The sequence below is a fragment of the Ptychodera flava genome, chromosome 20 (genome assembly GCF_041260155.1).
Source record: "Ptychodera flava strain L36383 chromosome 20, AS_Pfla_20210202, whole genome shotgun sequence".
NCBI classification, from domain to species: Eukaryota; Metazoa; Hemichordata; class Enteropneusta; family Ptychoderidae; genus Ptychodera; species Ptychodera flava.
The window spans coordinates 24162156-24188712 of NC_091947.1; the positions used below are offsets into that span (position 1 = coordinate 24162156).

The 26557-nt window shown below is 37.5% G+C and overlaps 1 protein-coding gene across 1 annotated transcript in view; it reads right to left on the minus strand.

The window, feature by feature from the left end:
* The window catches only part of LOC139120367 (programmed cell death protein 4-like), a 38887-nt gene extending 15768 nt beyond the window's left edge, over nucleotides 1-23119 (minus strand). The window contains exon 1 of the mRNA XM_070684715.1: nucleotides 22338-23119. Coding sequence (XP_070540816.1) covers nucleotides 22338-22611 — 274 coding nt within the window. The 5' untranslated portion in view covers nucleotides 22612-23119. The remainder of the gene's footprint in view (nucleotides 1-22337) is intronic.
* Between the last annotated feature and the right edge of the window lie 3438 nt (nucleotides 23120-26557).

The following is a 26557-nucleotide window of genomic DNA, read 5'->3' on the forward strand; positions in this document are numbered from 1 at the left end:
CCCCCACCCACCCCCATCCCCCAATTATTATTCATGATTTTGAAAGAGATTGGTTGAAAGTTTGTTTGAGGAAAGTTTGAGCAACAATTTACCTCTTTCATTTTTAGGAGCATACCACCTTTAAGTCTACCGAATACTCTTGCACCATTGATACCCCTTGTGGTCATAAAACATGACGTGACTGATACAGAATAGTTATTACAGGTTTTACATTCATAGATATATACATGTCCTGTGTTACAATGTGGACCCATGGGTCTTTGGTAACTACAGTATACTGTAATCAACAATGATACTAGACCTGGTTCTATAATCCAGAACCACTGTTTCTGTTCTCCGGTTAAAATGACAAGGAGCAAAGTGTATGATGGGATACATTTGCATGTATTGTTTGTTACCCTATACATCTGAAATCCATGAATCTCACAATAAATCATACTTTCAAATTCCCTAACAGGGCATAACTGCCATAATTGCTTTCCAGTTTGGGGACATTCAAAGATTAACAATCAGTTTCATTAATCAATTCACAGTCAAAACACCAACTATAATCATAGTTTAAAATATGGCATATTATAGGTATTAAAATAAACATACATTTGCATCACAAAGTGACCTCATTCTTTTATCAAAAGGTTTCTGTCATGCCAATACTTTCCTTATCACAGATACAAGCATCTCTTTTCAACCGAAGACCTTGCCTCGCTGCAAAGTATGATGAGAATACCTGCATGTACCACTGTGTGCACACAGCCAGGTATTTGCGATTCGTTTGTTCAAACTAAATATTTACAAGTACACAGAAAAAATAATATGTACATCTGCATCATGTATGGCTGTCAATGGAACCCTGGACACAATTATGAAAGACAGATGAAAAGGAAAAATTGTTAGCTTGTTTGTATCTATCATATATCATTATCACAGAGTGAACAATTATGAACATGGGAATTGAAACTCAACACTGATAACATGATCAGAAATGCTACTGCCATTTGAAATTTCAAGAAGCTGTGAAATGTTTCTCTGGGGGCAGAAACACTGCTAAAATCAACATGTTTGTCACTGGAGTGATGGCATACATAATTGAGGGCCCGCATCATTTGACATATCGAACAGTCACACTGTCTGCTCTTCATTGTCGTTATTTACTTATGTTGTCAAATGGAAGTCGTGCTGATAAAGAGAAAGCCAAAGAGTGTATATCCACCCACATTCAAAGGCTTTTTCTTTCTTTCCTTCTGGTATTTTTTTCATCATTTTTAAAAAGAACAGCCAATTTAAAAAGAAGTAGTTTCCAGGGTACATATAGCACAGGATGTACCATGAAAAGGCCTGACAAATTTTTCCCTTGTCTTTTGCGATTGCCTGATGGAGCGAGAATATTGGTCCTGCTGGTATCCAAGCAACAAGATTATACTCTATCAGTCTGATGTGGTCATCTGATGGACCGAGAACATTGGTCATTTTAGTGACCAGTCAACTGAATGAACCAGTTCAATGGATGCAATCTGTATTACTTTGTTGCATGGGCAACTTTCTATGGTTGGCAGTCAGTTTCAAACAGCTAAAATAAGTACCCGCATGCCGTACACAAGATGCATAAAGAAAACAGGGATGACTTACTCCAAGGACAAAACACAGGATGCTTTATACACTATCCTGAGATGAAATGTCAGTATAAGCACGCCATAAATCTCTGCTCAAGAAATTTTTTCAACTTAGTGGTTTTATGATACAAAAGACATCGTAAAAAATAGAGGTCACTTGGTCAAATTGTCCTCGTTCATCAGAATACTATGAAATCAGTGCATATGCACGTATTTTTTCCTATTTGATTGTGAGAGATCTAGTGAGGAGTACGAGTGTGAGAGTGATTTGGTTATGAGTATAGTATTATGTTGACTTTGTGTTTTTACCAAGATGTACATGTACCATACAGGGCATAAGCTCCATAAGCTGTATCTTTTGGCTATTTTTTCAACACTTTTGTTTTGGGTTTCCCTACACTTTCTGCATTGAATCCCTAAACTGTAATTTAATGACAAGTATTCAGCATATCAACACAACCTATATGAGTATAATCTAGATTTTATTGTTGAAAATTGTATTCAAGTCCGGACTAGAATTCATTTGTAAACAATAAACGATGATCACTACACACATACAAGCTGTGTCGACAATTAAAAAGAATACTCGAAATTTCAGCATGACAAACGGATTAGGGTCAGACACGGTAGTTGATATACAGAAGCAGAATACTGAAAAACTTGCCACAATTAGTTACAGCTTATGTCCCTTTAAAATACAATTGTGCTGGCAATAAATCCATACAAGTGAATTGACAAACCCTTATTGATGGCGCAGCAGAACAGAATCTACATGTACAGAATATGTAGACTGCATCTGTGAAACATGTACATGTAATGGTAACGGTACATGGTATATATAATAACATCACCTCCTCATGAGCAATTAAACTCCAATTATGATAAATGTATACACTGTGCACGTAAACATGTGTATTTACATATACATTTGAGGCTTGAAAACATTACAATATAATTTTTTTTCATACATAATGCTATCTTCTTTAGGATAACCTGAGAAAGAGAACGAAGGACTCTCATTTACTTATCAGGTGCAAAGGGATGGACCATTTGATCTTTGGAGGGGATCTAAAAATGTAATAGAAAATGTGCAGAATAAAAATTGTTTGAAAACTATTTTGCAGTGATGACGACGATGACTGACAAAAAATGTAATTTGTGGAAAAATGATATACATGCTGAATGCCAAAAAAGTTTGCATGTTAAGCGTCCTGATCATCTGCTGCAAAGATCTTATTGTTTAATTCCTATACTGTTCATTACTGTGATACCTCTCTACTCCAGAATATTTTCAAGCCAATATTTACTTTTACAGAACATCACCTATTATGAAGGCATACTTTAACTACGGATAATTTTACTATTTCCATCAGAAATATTCCTTAACCTGTTCACCCCCAATTCCCTGTAAACAGGTCCACTACCACCATTGATAACAATGGGATTGGGCCAAACCACGGTGGTGAAAGGGTTAACAGGATAGGTTTTACTGCTATGATTTGGCCACAAATATTAAGACCTCCTCATGTTATACATCATAAGCTTTTAGATCTAGCTTGATTTATGCAAAAGTTACCTGTATGCAGTGCTATTTATTTTCACGTACTAAACAAACCAGTAACACACTCAGCTATGCGTATGCATCAAAACCAAGGGGATGTGGCTATTAGAGAAGCGTTTTCCATGCTAAATAGACAAGCTGCATCACGGACTATGTACAAACTGTTGTGAATGAGTCATCCACTTGATTGTCTAATTTTAGCTACTGTGGGATTTTAATAACTTGTGAAAGATCCCAGATGCACATAGACAGAGCACTACGCAACAACCTGAAGTATAGGGATGTTTTCATAGAAACATCCTATCAATTTACATATTTTACCTATTGGATTTTTTTCTATTGTTTATTTTACCTGAGCCGAGGTCACCTCTTCACAGGAACTCAGATACATGTATATTTACAGCAAGCTCAATCATACATTATATTGACGATCAGATCAACTGCAACTCACATGGAAAGTATCTTGGCTGTATCTGTTTCAAGACTTTATTGAAGCTGCTGCAAATATCAACCTTGTTATCAGCTAGCAGATAATCATAGACAACAATAACAAACACAGTAATTCAGGGATAGAAATACCTTTTTATTTCTTGTGGCAAAAGTTTGCCACCGGTTATGAAATCATGTGGCAATTATGAAAACTCTGGTGGCAGTTTAACACATCATGTGATCGGTATAATAAAAAATTTTGTCATTGCCACATACTCATTCTAATTTATAAATTATTGAAAATACGGTGAGTATACACGTCACCCATACTGCACGCCTCGAATAATTTTTTTCAAACTTACTAGCCGTAGGACACGTGAATTTTCATTTTTACTTGTCGCAAAACTCTATTTTTACGACTTTTTGTGTTTTACAACAGCAAAAAAGAATATTTTGCGATGTCGGGCTGATTTTCAAGGGTTTTCAGAAAAAAAACTCCTCTGAGAATTGAAGGACTTACAATGATTGTAGACGAGTACTGACCTAATGAAATACGTTTTCAAGCTTGAATTGTCCAGAGCTGGTGCACTTGCCCGTCGGACAGGAAGCATATTTTACTTGCCCGAATGCAAAATTCACTAGCCACGGGCGTCTGGCGATAGGAATTTTTGAGCCCTGTACTGGCTAATGAATTGCAAGTATTTACTAATATTTAATTCACGCAGGCTGCGGTTTGCCTTTTTTTCAAAATGTCACAACATGCTTTTATCTTGTGCCGTATGACTGCATGTGCGGCTATCACAGAGGGCAACAACATGTCAAGTGTACAAAAGCTGCTGTCATCGATATGGAGATTAGCCTATCACAAGTTTGGATTCATGCTATCGAAAGGTCGCATTTAGTTTGGTTTATTTTTGCTAATGAGTTTTTCTGCCGTCAAACAACGCGTGTTCCTTCAGTGTTCCTTCATTCAAGCTGTAGGATCGATGACATGATGACCCAAAATTTAGTGGCACAAAAATACCACAAGAAAATAAATTTGGTGGCAGATCGACAGGTTTTGGTGGCAAATGCCACCATTGCCACCGATTATTTTGAACACTGTAATTATAGTATGATATGCATAATGCATCTGATACATGTACACTGTAATGCATCTGTCTATCATGTGATTGTGACGGTTATCCAATATTCTCTAATTTTCAGTAACAAGACAGGGCTCAGTGGACAAAGACAACCAACTATGTGCTATGATGTAAGCGTATCTGAATAGGGCAAGCAGTCATTTAGTTTATTGACAATTTGAAGTGGTATCTGTTATATTTGTACATGAGAATATTATTAATACAGAAAATATTTGAAGAAATTATACTGATACATTTCAGCAGTGTTCTCCACAGCTTGGAAAAATATAGGGTGGTTAATTTGCATAACAAAACATAATCTGCATACTGCTTTGTTGAGAAAATGCATTCTTTTGTGTGGTTATTAACATATGAATAGACTGCTCCGAAATCAGAGGGGTGGCTCACCTATACAAATCTTCTTATAGATAATACATGTAGCATACTGTTCATGTACATGTAGGTTAGCAAAAAGTAAAAAGCATTTTGATATCTCACTGTAAAATTTAGGGGCTGTACATAACCCCCCTTCCCCTCATCCCCCAAAATGAAAAGTGGCAATTGTGTAAATGCCTGGTGGGATGATAGAATTGATGATTGAAGTTTCTCCAAAAACACTGTAAATTACTTGATAAAAGTTGTTTGTGGATCGGTTTTTGAAAAAACAAAATTTTGAATTATAGTTGAGTATCACGCACATGCAAATTTCTCACAGCATAACAGTGATGGATGGTTTATCCATGGTGTGAATTAGCACATGGTAATCAAACCAGAGCAACAACCCCTTCACTCTGAATACAAAGTTTTGTTTGTTATACCCATATGTTTGGAAATATCCATCTTGGCCCCTGGCTGAATTGGCCAACTTTAGCTCGCCATTTTGGGTGAAAATATTGAACACCATTTTTATGCATCCTTTGTAGACAAATATGCCATAGAATGAGAAAAAGATTCCCGAAATTCACAGAGAATCTAGGGTTTGAGTTGCAACATTTTCCTCCATGTTATTTGGAAGGCATCAACACATTCCAGGGACCATTCAATTTCTGTGATATTAATCTCATCATAGGACACAGCAACAACTGTTGTGTGTATTCATTTGTCAATCAACTGAATTGTTAAGCTCTTTAAGTAGGTAATACATGCATTCATTTATGACAATTAAATACACGTCACTTAACACTGAAACATCATCCTGTCAAATTATCATCAGCGCTATAACAACATCATCAAGCATTGCTACTGTGGAAATTAATTAAGCTATGATGACAAACCATGATTACATCCATTCACTCCAATAAATATTGTTGGCTTCTGCTTGGGTTTCGCAATTAAATCACACTTCTTTTCTGAAGGACTACCCACTACACTGGGAACTGCAATCAACATCTGACATGGGAACTGAGTCTGAAATTTGTGAGTGCACAGTTGGTAATGTTAAGGGGAACTGCAAGGTGATACCAGGTAACAGAAAACGGTTGACGGCAACAAAGAAGCTTTCATAATATCAATTTACACGACATTTGATAAAACACATTAATCTGCAAAACAGAGAATTATACTACAATATATTATGTACCATCAATGATAGGACTAAAATTTATATTTTCCTCATGACATGGCTCTGCAAAATTAGGTAGATTGGTGAGGAACTATCAATTTTTTATTCATTTCCTCCCTGTGAAAAAAAACAACTGAAAATGCACATTTTTGAAAAGAGAAAAAAATCCAGGTTTAAAGTAAAATGGGATCGGGGTATAGAAATGAGGAGACCAGGTTTCAACAATTACTATCACTTTACATCATTTGTCACCTCTTTCATATCTATAAAATGCAACAACACTAGTCACTCCAATTCACATTCCTGGCTACCAGTTCAAAAATGCAGAAAAATTTCACATCAAACCAATCCTGAATTTCATCATTTGTTCATTGCACTGGGATTTCAGTTTGCGTGGATTTTTGATTTAGCATGCCCTGACAAACCATCGTGAATACATTTAACCTTTCTTTGATTACATCCACAATACACTCGAGCTATTAAATCGGCTGAAATAATTCATGCAAGTAAAAAAAACAAAATTATTTATTGGGTGATTTAAACGACATATTTTATGATAAATGTTCACATTTGCAGACACCTTGTCTCTCAGCGAAAAACACAGCATCAATAAATATGTAGATACATGATTTCAGTGATAATATTTCTCTCTACTGGTACATGTACTATACATGCAGCGGTGTTGATAATGACAGGTATAGATATTACGGCTACAATTACACCCTCAAGACATTGTAATATCCTGTACATATCTGTGTTGGCGGGTGAGAATATGGACGCTATTCTATTAAAACAGAAAATAACCATGATATAACAACCCCACGGCAATCGGATATACTATTCTAGCACTATGCAGGATTCTTTACCCAGTCACTGTATGTCTTTTACAGCAGCACATCAGCAAAACATAATCCTTCAAAGTTTACTGCACATACTCAACATTATAGAATACAGCGTTGCGTAATTACCTAATGAGGCATCAGATATTACAACCAACAAGTGAAAAAATTGTGATCAGGGATGAAATAGCATTTACACTTATTAATACAAATAACATCACAGTATACATTTGAGCAAAACTACTGTCTTCATGCCATTCACAAATTCGACATGGTTTGTTTTGTCCAACCTGTTTTTGATTAAGAAGTAAGACTTTTACATGAACATGTAAGAAAGGGTAACATTTCAAACTTAAGTAACTTTGTCTTTGTGTGGTTGATCCCACCTTGCACCTCTTCTTGTTGAAATCTACTCTCATTTACACCTGCCTGTCATATACATGTACAGTGCATGTACAATCCACGTCATATTTCCTTTTTGAAAACAAATACTTGCATATGTACTTCATAAGCTCAGCCACAGTCCCTCTCCACAGGACCCTGGTTCAGCCAATCAGCAAAAGATAGCATCATTGCTGGAGGCAGGTCACTCTTGGGTTACTAGGGTAATTTCAGTTTTGTTGTTTGCTGTCTGGTTGTTTATCTGATCGAAATCAAATAAAGGTATACATGTACACCAACTGTACAGGAAATGGCTTGAACCTTCATATTCCTTTTTAGGCATATGGTGCTTTGCACAGAGGTACACAGCCAGGACGACAAACAGCGACAGCAATGTGCAAGTAAAAGACTTAAAATAGCACATCTGGTTTAATGCAGCTCATTTATTTATCAAAGTTCCTAATTTCTATTTTGTCTTCAATACATAAATATATTCAGCAAAGTAACAAATGAAACCATTATTGTAATGGCAATAGCCACTTCCATAAGTGTTAAGATTTTTTTCATTTTTTGCCAAGGTTTGTGAAGCAGAAGAAAACTTGCTTGAAGGAATGGGTTCTGCAAGTGTGGGCAAGGCACGAGGTCAAAAATGCAAAAAATAGGTACATATAAAATCAATTTCACCTCCATCGATAATTTTGCAACTGTAACAAGCCAATAGGGCAGCTACTTTGATGTTCATCAGTATAGATTGATACATGCAGATTGTCAATTCTGACACTGTATGCTGTCAGTTTGTTGCTGGTACATTAATTGGATACATTTCAAACTGAAAGTAATATGATTGTCATCTCCATCTTAGAAATGGTATCCATTTTAAAATTACACTTCACACACACCTACTTTCTCATGGTTTCTGTGCTTCGTATCAACATCAAGTTTGCATTATTCATGGTCTTTCAAAATGAAAATACCGTTTCCTAGACATAAATGGTATTTTGTTTACAACATAGCCTGGGCATCAAATTTACATATCTAGGCTTATGTTTACAAGTCCACATGCACGAACCCAACAGAAAAACGTGCCACTTGATGATGGTTCTAAAATTTGGATTCCTTTTTAACTTTGTGACAACACTTGTAAAGTGGGTGTGACTTGTCACGATAGTGACTGACAAATTGCACAAACACATCGATTGCATATTTGGACACCGACATACATGTACACCATGATCTTAGTACATGTACACTTCTGTCTGGTGGTTTACACACGTGCCTTTGCTCTGATTGGCCAAAACTGTGAAACACATTACTGTGTAACACGTGTAGCAAAAGAGGAAAATGAAGCAGATGTAGATATGACCGTGTACCTAAACTACACTGAGGTCATAATACTTGCCACATTTTCCTTCCAATGCCATGACTTTTGTCCTCAATTTCTTTGTAAATATCCCGACAGGCAATGCAACGGCAATATGCTTGTAAATACATTGCAAACATGAACACATTTCCAAGTTACCCAATCATTGGCAAATGTGAGACAATTAAAGTACAAAACATAATATGATACGGCAGTTGGATGGGTCTGTATTCCATTCTAGAAGAGACCTATTCATATGCTACTCACACAAAATATCAGCAGTCAAATGTCAATTGAAAAACTGGTACCCAAATTTTGTATCAATATGGTAGTTTATAGTTATCAGCTTTAATTAAATTCTGATTCCAGTTTGAAGCTGTGGAGAACTCTGTGGTGAAAAGCCCATCACAATCATAACAGTCAATGTGAGTTCATTGCCCGATTTCAACGAGGTCAAGGTCTAGGGCAATGGCCTTTTATTGTCAACACATTAGTCATGTCTCTGTGACAAGGCGATTTGCACAGGTTTCATGACCATCTGGACATACTACTCCAGTGCCTTCATTCATACACAATGGAGAGTATACTTAACCCTTTTCCTGCCAAGTCCATATTTCACCACCTGGTCAAGATGGTTAAAATTAATGAAATACAACGTATTCCATGTGATGTATTTTAACATAATACTGTACATTTGAAGGCTGTTGAAAACATAATACTGTAAAGTTGATTTTTTTTGGACAAAAGATGCTGTAACATACCAAGCCAAGTGGGTGAAAATCCGTCATGTTTTGGCTCAATACCGCTTTTTACTGACTTGGCTGATGGGGAAGTGATACAGTTATTACTGTCTGGCAGGAAAAGGGATACTGAACTGAGGTTTTCTACCAAGAAGTTCCAGTTCATATCTACATGAAAAAGACAAATTATCAAATCAAACTGCAATCTCACCTGCATGTATACTGTATCTCTAAAAATTTCCTTCTTGTCTCAATATGGGCGTTTTATTTTTCATATATCAAAATTACACTGTCAATATTAAATATAAGTTGCTTTGTACTAGGTTTTCGCAATATTAACCCTTTTCCTGCCAGACATTATCACTTCCCCATCAGCTAAGTCAGTAAAAAGTGGTATTCAGCCAAAACATGATGTATTTTCACCCACTTGGCCAGTGGTCTGTTATAGCATCTTTTGTCAAAAAAAATCAAGTTTACAGTATTTATGTTTTCAACAGCTTTCAAATATACAGTATTATGTTAAAATACACCGTATGGAATATGTTGCGTTTCATTAATTTTAACCTTCTTGACCAGATGGTGAAATATGGACTTGGCAGGAAAAGGGTTATTAGTAGAGAGGGGGTGTGTTTAGGATGAAAAACTAAATTGTAAGTCTACTGATGTTGGCAAGAAGAGAGTAAGTTACTTTGAATATGGAGCGGTTTAATCGTTCACCAAAGAGTTCAACTTGAATATTTTCTATTATGTCAGTTTCATTAGATTGGTTGTGAACATTTTGTACGACACAAAGAATATAATTATGCACATACACAATATCCATTGTCATGAATCTTGAACTTATGTCACTAGAATTGTCAGGTTTCAGTGAAAAACAAGAGACTCCATTTGCATTTAGAGAATGAAAACTTTCAAACTGTGCATAACAATATTACAGTTTGACAATGTTGAGCCTATACGGTGAGATGTTTACAAAAGCAAGCAGAAATGATCGGCACTGGTCTAAGCAAAGCACAGCCGAGAAAATTGCCTGAAATCAAATATTTTTGTATGCAAACAAACATATGAAACTGAGCGATATAACTATTTCTGAAGTTTTATTACTGAATGACTACAGCATGTCTGTGATGCAATAATTATTTTTTATACCGTCAGTCTTCTGATTTCAGTGATAAAACGTTTTGTCTAAATCATGTTTATGGAAAGGGCTTTTTCATTATGGTGCATAAAAACAAAGTGTCGTGAGAAAGGCCATATTTAGCCTGTCATCTATCCTTGGATATATGTATATCTGATAACCAAACTTTATGAATACATATCCCAAACCTGTGGAAAATGATACATTATTCATATTTTATGTCCAAGCACCATCAAATACACGTACTGTGGTACACGCTTAGCCATAAATTGTACCCATAAAACATGTCAAAATTTTCAAAACTCTTCTTCCTATGTTTTCTTTGGTAATATTGTCAGTGTTTGTAATATATGATAACAGTAGTTTCCTAATTTTTTCACTCTGAAACCCGTGAGTGTGTTCCAGTGACAAATGGTCCGAGTTTCGCAAAACTGGTGATTTTTCATCTATTTCTGCATTACATGTACAATACACAGTACATGTATTGGTGGCATATTTAAAAACAGTTTTAGATCTGTTTGAAATGTTTCAGATATCTCTTGACATCCAAGTAAGCATGGAAACACCATATAAACAAAAATGTGACCCTGATTTGAGTCTAGACAATACAGATGAAATGTATCCTTCAGAGGCAACTTGTCAAATGTAGCAAGTCCGTGATTACTTAAAACTACAAAACTACCATATGAAAGTTTTCAGAGATTTTATAAAAAATGCATAAAACTATAATTTGCACTTCATTATCACAGTTTAGATTGTACTGTTAGTGTTACATCAAAATGTGCGATAATTTCTGCAAATTGGTACTGCATTGTACCATCATTCCAGCTCAGATACTGCATTCGGTCACATCAACTGAGGTTTTACCTTGAACAACTGTGAACATCAAACAAAGCACATTAATGAGTAATTGAAAGATGAAAGGATGAATGTTTCAAATTGTCAATAGAGTGTCATTTGCTTCAAGGTTGGTTTAGGTCAAAGGTCAGTCAAAGAACTCTGCACTCTCGCTGGGAATTTTTGATGACATCAAACAGTAACTACTGTAGGACTACAGGACAAAACTTGAGTATTTACCCATCACAGTAATGTATATGAAGCACTCTCCAAAACGAAATATGAAGACAGGCTTGCAGTTACAATCAGTGTTCCAAATCTGCGTTATTGAACAGTTGAAGATTCCTCTGAACTTTACCAATTTGAGCCAAGGAAAATGAAATGAAACTACACGTATTATACTATAATTCATCACTCCAGCAGGCTAATTTCTTCATGTCATTAGATGAAAGTGAACACATAACAGCCACCACATGGTAACAGATGGCCATCTTGAAACCTCTTTCCTTGGCTTATTGTAAAGCTTACTGCCACTGCTTCTGCTATTAGGAAAAATCCTGTCTTTTTACGACTGGAAAGCCCTACTTTTGGTATGATATTAATAATTTCAGGGCAAACTTTTCATTATTAATGCATGGATAAACCACATAGCATGCAGAACAGATGCAGGCAGTATAACTACTCAGGTATTAAAATTTAAGCTGAAATTACAACATAGCTGGAAAACACACAGGTAATCCTTTAGAAGTGCTGCATAAAAGTACATGTACTGGTTTCCCAGGGTCCTACATGTACATATAATTTTTAAATCAACACAACAAGAAAATGACCCTACATTAAGGATACAGTGAAACTAGTACGAAAGCTGATGGAATGTCAGGTAATGTTCAACCTATTTAAAATCACAGAAATTGTTGAATTTTTCAATCATCGCACATTTGTAGCAAAATAACATTTTTTAACTCAAAATGACAAGTAATTTCACGATGTAAAATAAGAGAACTACAAAAGCCACTCATTTGTGCCATACAATGTACATGATAGGTGGACTTTTTCACATCAACAATCGAATGATACTACCCTTTAGACTGTAATTTTTTTCTTTCAATTTTGCAATTTTGTGTCGGCATACAAAATATATGAGGGCTGAGAGGTATAGTTATTTGTACGTCTGCACTTGAGCTACAGAAACTTCACATTATCATTTTTTCCATTACATGATGTAAAGTTTATGAGATGCTCGGTTGGTGACTTCAGCTATAGCCCTCAGGCAGGATTGAGCCCTCTAGGCAGGATTGAGAATTATGCCAAGTGGACTTTGGCTTTCTTCAGGAACGGGAAGCATGGGTGATTTTCTCAATCTTGAGAAATGAACAACTTTATGGACCTTTTCCGTTATAGTGACAGGAGTTATCAATGAATAGTTTACGAAAAATTGTTTCTTCGCGAGTAGGCAATTTTCCGTTCTTGATGACTACAAAGATCTTGCATACAGTGAAGCTCTAATATGGTGTTTCACTCGATGTATATATACATGTATCACATGATAAATGATGGCTTAGCGACAGTAAAAGTTATTCATTTCAGAACTAAACTGTCATAACACTCATCAAAAGGCTCTACTTCTTTAAAGTAAGGGCAACCAGCTAGTGTAATAAATATCTCTCTCATGGTCTTGCAAGATCTTACTACCCGAGGAAAAACACATTTTTATGATTAGGCCATGAATATATGTACATATGCGAAATCATAACCACTCTATAATATTTATTACCAGACCACAACATACATATATGGCAAATTCTCTACATTTCATAAAATGACCAAGCCTTTTTAATGCATAAATTCATTCTGTCAAGTATAAGTTCATTTATTTCATTTTATGAATATATCAATCAGGTTTATACTAAAATGGCAACTCAAAACATGAAGATCACTTCGTTACAGGCCCCTGGACCAACATTAAAGAACAGGACCGTGGCACTTAGTGTGATAGTCTATGCTACATGTGCGTTACTATGTGGGCATTGCTTGAGTCTCATCCAAGTTATATTTTTACCATGTGTACCTGTAGTGGTACACTGTAAATACGATGAGATTCACATTTTATTCTCAACAGATAAAAGTCAGCCATATGGACAACTTTGTTTCTTGTACCAGAACCCTGACAATGACAAAACAATGGAATACCAGATGGTACTCAGTACTAGGCTTATGTTTAGCCTTCTTTCCCAGGCCACTCCTTTTCTCTTTCCATTGTTATCCTAATTCCATTGTTATATCTTAAAACAATGGAAATCAAAAAGTTTAAAACACAGCAAGTTGTTCAAGTGAAAGAAAATTTTTCAGTTCACTGCTCCATAAAAATGCAAACAATGATCAAGTAAAAGCATATCACCATGGGAACCTTACCTTTCACCTCTGACCCTGGTCCATGGAAGGTCAGAATACACAAGGAGTGGAGAATTATGGCTAGGGGTGAAAATCGAGGAATTGGCTTGTTCTCTTTATGCAATTACAGTATCACTTTACAGTACAAATAAGTTGACTGTATACTTTACTGGAAGGTTTCAGAAATCTGATGGTGTATTTTTTCCAGAAGAGTTTCAGAAAGTTGATGGTGTACTGTATTTGAAGTAAGTTTCAGAAAGTTTGTAACTTCCCATTATTCAATCACTGGGCTATAGAAAAGGATACCAGCACATATTTCTGGTTTCCAGCAAATATGATGTCAAATGACATTACCCAGAGGCTCCCTGTCTATTATTAACGTGGTAACTTGTACACATTGAATGCCACTGGAAATGTGTAATAGTTGAACAGGTGGCAAGGTTGATCGATGGGATCCTTCAAATATGAAGTTTAACCCTTTGAACCCGGCTCGGACAGAAATGTCCGATGATGTCATAGAGTACCAGGGGGTCAGGGTGCAAAGGGTTAAGGTCAAAGTCTACACATTTACTCGCAAATGTTACACTCATAGCGGAAAGACTGTCACCATCCTATAAGTATCTTTGGGTTGCTAATAGCCCCAATTTTGAACACAAAATATGTACTTATTATGAGTTTGAAATGAGGATTAAATACTAATATTCATTGTTCAGAATTTCACAGACAGGGCTGTGGATTGTTAAATCATGCATAAGATGAACAAAACTCATTGCATTTAGTCAGAGGTTTACCTTTATTTGATTACGGTACATGCAAATTTGCGCAAGCTACATGCCACGTCTACACCATGGAAACCATGTAGGCCTCCAACTAATAATGCATGATGCTCAATCATTGTTCACATTTTGATTTGAAATTTTTATTACGTGTACTCAAACAAGCTATTCAATGCGTTAAACTTCAAATACCCTTTTCAAACAATTAATCATGTTTTTGTTAGAACAAGTTCAAATCATAATTTCATCTTGCAAATTTTGCACTTACCTACTTTCCTTTTAGGGTTTGCGGTCATTTGCATTGGTTAGCTATGTGGGCTTTAATTATCAACACAATGTGTGCATATCTACCTCACAACCTGCAGCAGATCCGCAGCCCACATCTTTCCCGAGTGATTTTAGATGGTGGAGAAAGGTGGACACTACAAAACCACTTAGGGAACTGATACAGTTCCAACTGCAGATGATTTTCTCAGCTGAAAATTTTCGAGTTAGACCTGTTTTGTAACTTTTTGCACCCACCTGATGAAGGGTGTCACAGTGTTTGTCTATTTTACTGAAAACGGTCAGTGGTCATTCCACGCCCTATACCAGTGGGAACTGGGAATTGCCTCTGTTTTGTAGTGCTCAGCTCTGTAGTCCCACACCTTCCCAATCACCCAGAGTGTCATGGGCTACGGCATTGCAGCAATCTCATAACATACTTTCTAAGAAGGTTAGAGTTTTGCACCGGACAAGTCTAATCATTAAAGAGACATGATATGGTCCCAATGGGACATGGCAGAAGTTCAAACACAACCAGTCATTTTGAAATGTTATTATCTATAACATTTTTAACCAACAATTACACCTTTCTCACCAGGATACAATAACAAATTGACAATGCTTGGGGCAAATATTAGCTACATAAAAATTAACAGGAATGCTTGCCATTGAGCTGTCACTTGTTAGCTTGGATCAACACAATGTTCCTTTGAAACTGTGCACGCATTTCTACACATCAATGGTGCATTGTAATTTGCAGTATTGAAATTTGTAGCCATCTAAGACCAGTAAATGCTCCATTCCTATGTATCCAACTGTAAATAAAGACACCATTGGTTCATTGTTGTCCACACCAATTTATTACTACAATGGCCCTTGTCATATCTTGTCTAATGTTTTATATGTATACTAACGGTTTTCATTTGGGTCAACAGGGCATTCAATGGAAAAAAACACATGTTCAAAGAGGGTACTAGTGAAGTACAACTTGATACTATGCATGTCCTCCATTTGAATTGATTGAAGGGAACACTCATGGACTAACAAGGTCTGTGGAACTGTTTGTTTGGTATCAATAACAGGCATGCTGACTATGAAAGGCCACTGAATGATCGAGTAGGTGCTGTGTGCAATTCGAAAAATCAATGAGTACTGAAGATGTACTTTACCTCAGTGTATTCATTAATTATCAAAACACTATATACTCTTCCCAAGCCATTCCTACATAGCTTTGTTTTCTGTAATAGCAGTTGTTTTTAAGAATTTTTTTTCATAAGTCTCCCTTTCTAAAAGCATTTTAGACTCAAACTAACTTCACCAAACACTAAAACAAAGAAATGCTACCTGACATTATTTCATACTTTCACTGTGATTTTTATTTTATACAGCAGATTTACTGCCCTGGAAAGTTATGCACACACCAAGTTTTGACCATATCAACAATAATAAGGCAGTATTGCTGAAGGCAATGAGTACTTGGGCCGTGATAGAGTAATTTTGAGGACAATATATACTACTATTCAAATATGGTCTTGAATTTCCTCCTGTCAATTAGGCATTTGATTAACTGGTTATTAAACGAAGCAATGGCATGACAACAGCAAATATGTCTAGCAACTTTTGTGGAGTTTGAGGCAGAGGTTCTTTATTTATAGTGGAAATTGCTTAAACTCCTTAAATATTCAAATTACAGCAATTTTTTTTTGTTCTCGATGGTAGATGTCTACTATTTAGATGGGCATATTTAGATTTCTACCCTATAGTTATCCCTATATACCAAAAATCGGACATCCAGCTCTATTGGCTTGCTCAGAATTAGACATGCGCATAATTAATGAGGTACAATATGTGGTGTCATAAGGTGTCCCATCATACCAAGTATGAAGGGTGTAGCACTTGTGGTTACTGAGTTGTGGACAAATATATATATTTGAGGTCAAAGGTCATTGAGGTCACGTGACATTTTGTCAAAATAATTGTATTGCTAAGTTATTCCTATATACCAAAAATCAGACCTCTAGCTCTATTGGCTCGCTCAAAATTAGATATGTGCATAATTAATGAGGTACAATATGTGTGTCATAAGGTGTCTTATCATACCAAATATGAAGGATGTAGCACTTGTGGTTACTGAGTTGTGGACAAATACATATATATTTGAGGTCAAAGGTCATAGAGGTCACGTCACATTTTGTCATAATAATTGCATTGCTAAGTTATTCCTATATACCAAAAATCAGACCTCTAGCTCTATTGGCTCGCTCGAAATAAGATATGCGCATAATTAATGAGGTACAATATATGGTGTCATAAGGTGTCCTATCATACCAAATATGAAGGGTGTAGCACTTGTGGTTACTGAGTTGTGGACAAATATGTATATTTGAGGTCAAAGGTCATTGAGTCACGTGACATTTTGTCAAACAAATCATATCCCTATATACCAAAAATCAGACCTCTAGCTCTATTGGCTCGCTAAAAATTAGATATGCGCATAATTAATGAGGTACAATATGTGGCGTCATAAGGTGTCCCATCATACCAAATATGAAAGGTTTAGCACTTGTGGTTACTGAGTTATGGACAATAATGTATATTTGAGGTCAAAGGTCACCAAGGTCACATGATATTTTGTCAAAGAGGTCTGAGATATCTGCGTGAACCGATTGACTCACTGATGGACTCACGGACGGATATGACCCAATCTATAAGCCCCCTGGACTTTATCCGTGGGACAAAAAACTGTGTCACTGCATCCTTTAGGCAATATGAATACGATGAGAAACTAAATTTTTATTTTTCTTGGCCTTATACATGGGAGTCTATGGAGAACTGCCTTATACATGGGAGTCTATGGAGGTGTAAACTAAAAAGTCCTCTAACACGGCCAAATTCGATCGCATTGTGAAACAAATCGACGTGCATCTGTATGGGGTCAGGTACTATTCTTGTGCAAAGTTTGAAAGAAATTGACCAGGGCATGTCTGAGATATCTGCGTGAACGGACGGACGGACGGACTGACATGACCAAACCTATAACTCCCCCAGGACTTCGTCCGTGGGCACTAAAAACAACGCAACAGTTATTACACTGCACAGCTACACCGGCGGTAGGTTCATATCCAGAGCCCCGTACGGTCTGCCGCCGTCGCTTGAAAACAATCTCATAAACCTGGCAACTGTGTATGGGCAGCTGGATACTTGACTTCCCGGAGAAGGCGAGCTGTCACGTTCAACTAAGGATAATTTGTCGATCAAATTTCAGTAAATTTACCTAATACCTAGATGAAATTTTGTCTATAGGCTGAAATTTCGCCGAAGTTTGACAAAATTGCATCGATTTTTCAGGTTCATATCCGACATTTTTGAGTTTTGAGTGCAGACAGAAATAAGTTTTGAGGGCAACATGGCTGCGACCCCATGTTGACCCTAGCCCTGCGTACGATGCTATGTGCTACAGCTAACACACAGCATCGTACACAGGGCTAGCGAGAGAGTTGCCGACATCGACGGTTATTTACGAGAAGTGAATAAAAGACTGTCATTTTTGGAAGCGATCGAGTAGCTGAGGTAGGCTGGGATACGACTTGGGCCCAAGAACGCTGAATTTCGGCAGTAATTTGGCTTTTTACGTCTGTCCCAAAATGGATTTGAAGTCACCGACCCTACGTACGGGTCACGGTCTTTGCAGGGCTGTGGTGAGCGGGGCGATTAGCTGTAGCGGAACACACAGCATCGTACGCAGGGCTAGTTGACCCCAAGTGAAAATGTGTTCCCGATCAAATCTTCCTATATTTTTTTCAGAATTTTCGACAAAATCATTGCTTCTTAATCTTTTGTAAAATATAAAATACTAAAATAAAAATGCGATGTGCCATGTCTCCAGATTTCTAAAATATCGTTCGTTGACCGTTCGACGGAATACTCATTTCGCAAACTTGTGACGCAGTTGAAATTCAATACTGACCGCCAAATAATCTTAATGAGACGAGATCATTCTAGACATCCTCCAAATTATCCAACCATTCGCGTTAGAGTTCAGCTCGCTTAGAGTATCATAACATTCTTCGGCCTTCGTTTAGATCGACCCTAATCTCTCCATTTAGAAAATAAATACACAAGCTACCTTGACAAAACTTCGTGCACCATCCAGGACCAAACGCACTACAAATCTGTCTTGACGTCATCATCTCCTTACATGGTAATCGGAATACCGTATTTTTTAGCAAAGGAGACACAGAATATGTCGGAGTATTCAGTTTCAAAACGTATTACATTGTGTAATGTTGTCCAAAAAAGGTAATGTTACTGCAGTGGTATAAATTACAAAACACAAAAGTTCAAATCAGTTTATGTTGGACTGGCTTTACCCAACATTTCATATTGTTTCTTATGCCAGATTGACCACGTGCTTACTGGCGATCCCTTTACATGCAAATTTTGTGTCAAATGGTGTGTTCTCCTGGAAAAACAAACGTACGATTTCTATATGAAGGAGGCGAAATTTGCCCTCAAAACTCGAAACCACCCCGTATGGGGTGTACCTAGCTATTTTGAACGAGCTTCTCGAATCTGCAGGTCTATTTCGAAATGATGGTCTGGTTTTCTCAGCTCAAGGATAAGTGTTCTCCATCGCTGTGGGCATTACTATTCTCAACTGGGGGTGCAGTTTCCAGTCGTAATGTTTTTCATTGTGTCCGGGATATAAAACCTTTCCTTTTTACACTTTTGCTTTGATTAAGACTGGTCCATATCTTGTCAGCGATTAAACATGTTTCAAGTTTAAATGTTAAAGTCTGGTCTCGAGCCCTCTTGTTCGACCAAACTGAAATTACCCCTCCCACTTTGGCTCGTCCAGTGGGTGTAGCAGGGTCGTGCCATCGCCTAGGAAACGGAGGGTGCATTAATTGTTGCATTTCGATGCACATTTTGATTATATTCAGAAGATTTTGTGGCAAAAACTCAGATAGAGAAGCATTAATATTCACATCTCACTTATTCAAGACTGGCTGAGAGCAGCACTTCCATTCAGTTAACATCATTACGCCATTTATTATGCCAAGAAAGATGAAGCCAAGACATTTTGCCCTCCCTGGTCTCAGCCAGAAATGGTTATACCTTACAGAGTTTTTTCCCACGAAATGAAAACAAATGTACTTGGGCTAAGGCCCAAGTACAATAATAAGGAATTGGACATTGTAGACAAAAGGTCAATACCCTGGCAGACTTTCCCAGTGTTAGTAAACAAAGCTGAACACTTGTACATGCCCATACATGAACCAGCAGTGACATCACACGTAGCTATCTGCATGACACAGGATAGAAGTGATTATCGTTAAAAGGGGACCTGACATCTGAAAAGAGTCTCCCAAAGTCTGTCAAAGATTTTTTATGTGAGATGTGGTTGTTCCTCAAGTTTTTATCACCATGCAGAAGGGGATTTCTACAGCATAATAACCTGAGCTACAAGCAAAACAAGGGCAAAGTCCAGTTGTTGTTTACTGTGTACTAAATGCATGAATTAGAGCAGTCCAACCAGATGCTGATGTTCCCATTGATATGATAATCAATACAAACATGATAGATTGTTTTTCAGTGTTCATGACATTTATCCCAATGCCATGAGGGGCACGTGATTACAACACACCCCTATAACACCCCATAACATAACACTGTTTGTGCGAGTGTGCCTGGATACTTTGAGAGATAGTCACACGCAAATCCACATTATTGAAATGTAGAGAAATCTTTCCTCAGAAAAAACAAACTATCCTATACCCTTTTTGACAGTCACAAATTTCTAAAATTAAATCTCTTCTACTATTTGCCTGTTGTATTACAGAAATTTTGCTTTTGGAATTTCATTCTAGTCAGTTTATCTGATATCACAAAACGTTTTACTGTGTGTTTTCAGCTAGAATGGACCACTCATGCCTGGATTTATGCCGTCATTCAAGGTTAACGAGTACTTGAACTCTCAAATACATGCTAATGCTATACAAACAGTGCTAATATTTACAAATTTTGCGCACACATACACATACAGTTCCAATAAAACAACAAATGCTGTAAATAGTATTCCATTTTCACAAATAGATAGCATTTTAGGCACTTGCCCTTCCTACACAATTTAATGAGGGCAACCCCTGAGAATGAGGACATTGCATACAATCTTATTTGTAAAAACAAAGCTAGGGTTGGGGTTAATCAAAATCATACTATGTCCTCCAGGAAAAATATATTTTTGGACTGGGGATGCACCTCCAGGAAAGTAATTCCACTGCACATAATGGTCCTTGCATGCCACTTCATCTGAGCATAGTTACAGTACTGAAGGCAAAAACAAGGCAATAAAGACAGATTTGGGGTCGAGATACTCTCTCTTGCTGGTTTGGATGTTACAAAAATCCTTTCATTCCTTACTAGTGCATAGCTGCAAACAGTGCACGTTTCCCTTGGGAGTGGGGGTAGTTGCCTTACATGGTTTTGTTTTTTGTTCTCTATTTTACCTTAACTTTTGAGCAACTCTTACGTCACAAAGCGAAATTTATAGGCCACGGAAAAAGAAGGGAATTACAGAACCCTCTCCATATTTTTGTTTTCGAAACAGAATGTTTCTTTCTTGAATTTTCCTGATTAATTACAATCCTTTTATTGTTATTTTGGTCCATGTCTAAATTATCCCACAAATTAAGACAGTACCAATGCATTTATGAAATGATGTAACCTTCATAGCAATTCTGGTGATGACTCAACCGTTTCGGCGTCCCCTTCAGACGGGGAACCCCCGGTTCGGAGTACTATTTTGGGTGGTGGTCTGAATAAAATGTAAACACAGGAAGTTATTATTTATCAGGATGACTAAATCCCCTCGTCCGATATGCGCAAGTACGTGCCAATGAGACCGTAAAATGCTGTACCCTGCACGCGGTCAAAGCTAACACCATTGTCATAATTCTTTGTACAACACATAGAACGCTGAACAAAACATTGCATGTTACATGTTTATTATTCATGAGGGCTTTGAAATTAAATGTCCAGGGCCGTTCACTCCAGAATGTGGCGATCATAAAATGTTCGTGCTCGTTGCATTGAATGCATTTGTGTGACGTCTTCTTTTCAATTGTGATATGTCCGTGTGCGTTTTGAAATAACATTCACTACACACGAAGTTAAAAACACTGTCGGTCGAAACTTTGCATCAGAACCGCCAAGGTCACCGTTAGTTTATGTCACAGCTTGACGAGTACTGTGCGAAAAGTATCAACAAAGCTCAAAGCTAGCGTGGTCGGTCGATAACTGCTGAACACAAGCATGCAGCCTTACCTTTCTTTGGCAGCCCTCGACCTCTACCCATACGAGACTTTCTCATGTTTTTGGAACCCCTCGGGACTTGCACTGTACCATTTATCACACTGACTTGCTGCATCTCTTTGCCCGGACTGCGTTTAATCCTTCTTTTGGCTTTTCGTTTGAGACGGCCATCTTCAATCGACTCCATTTCCACTGTGCCAACGACGACGCTGTTATTATTGACCAGCCCCTCGCCATTTTGCAGCTCCTCAGCTGGCGAGTTGTTAACTTCTATCTCACTTGCCATGGCCTTACGTTTCGAGTAACTTCGTTAATGGCGGCCTAAGATGCCGAGAGATAGAAACAGATGACCGGGAATAACAAAAGTCCTGTCAGTTATGACAGAACTCTGAACAGGGCCGAATTAAATGCTGTACCTCACTTTGCTAAAACGTTGCCGCCACACACTATCCCGCTGCTGGCTGCTAGCTTGTTTTGATTTTTGCTCAGGCTTGCTTTGTGTCACATGATTCCGTTTCACCAATAGTACAAGGAAGACAGAGTACGCTATACCATTATCCCTTAGGGGTGAGTGGCTTTTTCATCATGGAAAAGTAAACGAAGTGAGGAAATGTTTGTACGTTGTTTTTGCTTGCGTTAGACGTGCAAATATGCAATTTGAGCTAATTTGTCACCTTGAGTAAATTCTAAGTTATTAAATGTTGTAAAAGTGCTAGCAAAACACACTTCAAACAACAGAATCTACCATGATTCCCGCTGGAAAAATAGGTCAACTGCGTGTCGTCGGTGAACTGTACACTTTTCGAGATGTACAGTCGTTATTGCATGCCCATTGCATGAACCCTCGAGAAAGGAGGGTCTATGTTTGTTGTCAGTGATTCCTCTACATATTTTGCGAAGATAGATGTCTGTCGAAATTTGTCAGCGTCTTTCGCTAAACTGCCCATAATTTGCCAAAATTGACCATACAGTTAGGATAAAATGTGAAAAGGCATTGTGACATCTCAATATACTAAAAATATAATGTAGCCATGATATGCCATCAATATGTGGCGCTGGAATTTAACAGCTCAACAACACAACTTTGCGCCATGGACACTATCTGTAACATTTGGCAATTTTTCAGAATTTTTCTCTATGTTGTTCACTCCAGTTTCTTGTTCTACTTTCCAAGAAATCATAAAATATTCAGTATTGATGGTAAACATAGCCTCCATTTGCATGATTTGTGACACGACCATTGTTATTGTTGACAAATTCATTCAAGTCCGGACTTCAATGCAATTTTGGACAATAACAATACTACTTGCACACATATTGCCTTTGGCTGGAATCTAAACATTTCATTTCATCCTGCTGTTGGGCCCGGAGTTGAACAAGAAACTGAAGCTGATTCACAGAGCACAAAAATACTGAAAAACTAGCTTTAAGTTACAGTAAATTGTGTAATCTGCTTGTCACGTGACCAATAAAACTTGGTTTATGTTTGTCTCTCATTCAGTCCAGTCTCCATGGTAGCGTGATTTTCATGCTGTGCACTGTCGATCAGATCTCATCACTTGAAATACTTCGTTTTTGAATATCACTGTCATGAAGAAGTGTCCTCAGTACAATTTAACCAACTACTATCACTTAATTTGCTGCTTTACCATCGTTTTCCTCTTCATCTTCTTCCTCCTCCCCTCCTCTTCATCCCCGTCTTCACCATCTTCATCCCCGCTGTGTTTTTCCCTTCCGAAACAGTTTCTGGCCAATGTGTGCTAAGGTTGTACAACCTTAGCTGTTTACAATTTCATCATCATTTCAAACTTACTTGATTTATGCAGATTGTGGGCCATGGATACCTTTTATTTAAAGCCTGACGAGTCATTGTGACACAGGAAGTCTGTATTTACTATCCCTAAATGCTACAAGTCGGGATGTTGCTGACAGAATTTTACGTTGTTCCGAGACTTCATACAGAATAAACCGCTTTTTCCATGTTTTTAGATGTTCGGTTCTATTTTGGTAATGTCACAGTACCATACAAATCTTTTGTAAATGATAATCCCCTCAAATTGTCTATTGTAAAATTGTACGCATTATAATAGTTTTCTTACGCTCCCCGATTTCCACTGGCCCCCTCACCATAAAAAATGATACAAGCTCGATCCTCAATTCCAAGCTGCAAGTGCTCTTGTCCTTATACAAGGTTGATGACGATATCAAACAAACTCGTTCGTCAAACGTACGAGAGTATCAAAAATTTAAGAACACGTAAATAGCTAATAAACCACAGAAAAGTAATTTGCGAACCAGAAAATAGCCTTAGGATATTACTTTCACCACATCATATGTGAACGGGGTGAGACAAGGATGACCATATGATTGTTCACCACCTACGTCCTCTCTGCGAAACAAAAAAATTCAGAGGCAGGTCACGACTATATTAGGGGCCGTGAATAATTAAAGCAAGCGCACGGTAAACGAAACTAAGCGCGTTTGGCCTCAAACCCCCCTCCCCCTCCTAAATGAAAGTTTGGAAGTGCGAAAATCCAACTCAGCCTCCTTCTGTATTATACCTATATACAATCGGTAATTACGTGGTTAGGAATATACGGTGTTTTTCAATCGGGTTCGAACCCAGAACATAAAGCATCGAGTCACCTCATAGAGAACCAACAGACAGAAATACTCGACCAATATTTTGCGATACAGTAAAGCGTGGAGCGAGATGTTGATATGAAAACATATAGTGCGATTTTTGCGCACAGTAATCGAAATACAGCCAAAGCCCCCCCCCCCCCCTAACGCGGAAGTTACGTTTGCCCTGCGCGTGTTTTAATTATCCACAGCCCCTTAGGGATGGACCATTAGACCTTGGGGGGTGGTCACAATGAAATTGTGAAAATTTTTTTTACTATTGTAAATTTCTGAAATTTTTTTTTCCAATTAGGATTAGCTGTGCAAATTTTTTTTTCAGAGTAAATTTTCAGATTTATAATTTTTTTTCGTTCGTCGCTGTCTGAAGATAAAGAGGGCAAACATGTGGTGCCAAGCACCACAAGCGGCCACGCAAGCGGTCACTGGGAAGAGGTCAGGAGAGGGGTGTCCCCCTGCTGCCGTTGGAGCTTTTGAAAAATAGAGATTAAAATGGTGTTATTTGGTGGCACTTGGGGAGTATTTTTGCGGGGGGAGGTCAGGAGGGGGTGTCCCCCTGCTGCCGTCGGAGCTTTTGAAAAATAGAGATTAAAATGGTGTTATTTGGTGGCACTTGGGGAGTATTTTTGCGGGGGGAGGTCAGGAGGGGGTGTCCCCCTGCTGCCGTTGGAGCTTTTGAAAAATAGAGATTAAAATGGTGTTATTTGGTGGCACTTGGGGAGTATTTTTGCTGGGGGAGGTCAGGAGGGGGTTGCCGCCCCTCCTGCTGTTGGAGCTTTTGAAAAATAGAGATAAAAATGGTGTTATTTGGTGGCACTTTGGGAGCATTTTTTTCGGATTACACATCTTCCTCTGAAACATGGTCTTCTTGCTCCTTAGTAGCTTCGTATAGCTTTGAAAATTGACTATTTTGGTTTCCTGGTTCCTTTCTACTGCGTGGTGAAATGCCTACATTCACCCCACCAAACATCATGCATATCTCATGATTTACAATTGATTTTGACAAGCTGAGAAGCTAAAATAAGCTAAATAATATAGTGAAATTTGCATATTTGTGTTTTTAGAGCAATTGTTGCCCTTTTTTGATCAAAACATCTATTTCTCTGTAGCAGCATGTCCAAATTGATTGGATGTGTATAGATGTGTTGAAATTTCAATATTTGTCTTTTTGGGCAATTTATGCCATTCATGGTCAAAAAATCTGTATTCTCTGAAAGGGCTTGTCCAATTTCTTTGAAATTTGCTACACAAAAACAATTAACCATGCAGATTTATTCAGTATTTGCTATCGAGAAACTTTCAAAGTTCAACCCTTTTATGTGTTTTTGTGTTGGGATTTGTTGGATAGATGGCATTCTACGTAGTGTATTGTTGAATGTTAAAACATATGTTGCTGTTGTTATTTGAGGCTGTTTTTTGAGAAAAAAGAATTGAAAATGCCTTTTTAAAAGCAAAATAATACATAATGACTTGATATGTTGTTTTATCATTATTGACGTGTTTCTACTTGTTCACCCATTCTTGCATTCATCATTGTAATAAAATGCTGTGAAAAAAATGAAACTGATGTGGCCTGCATCTGTTTACCTTGA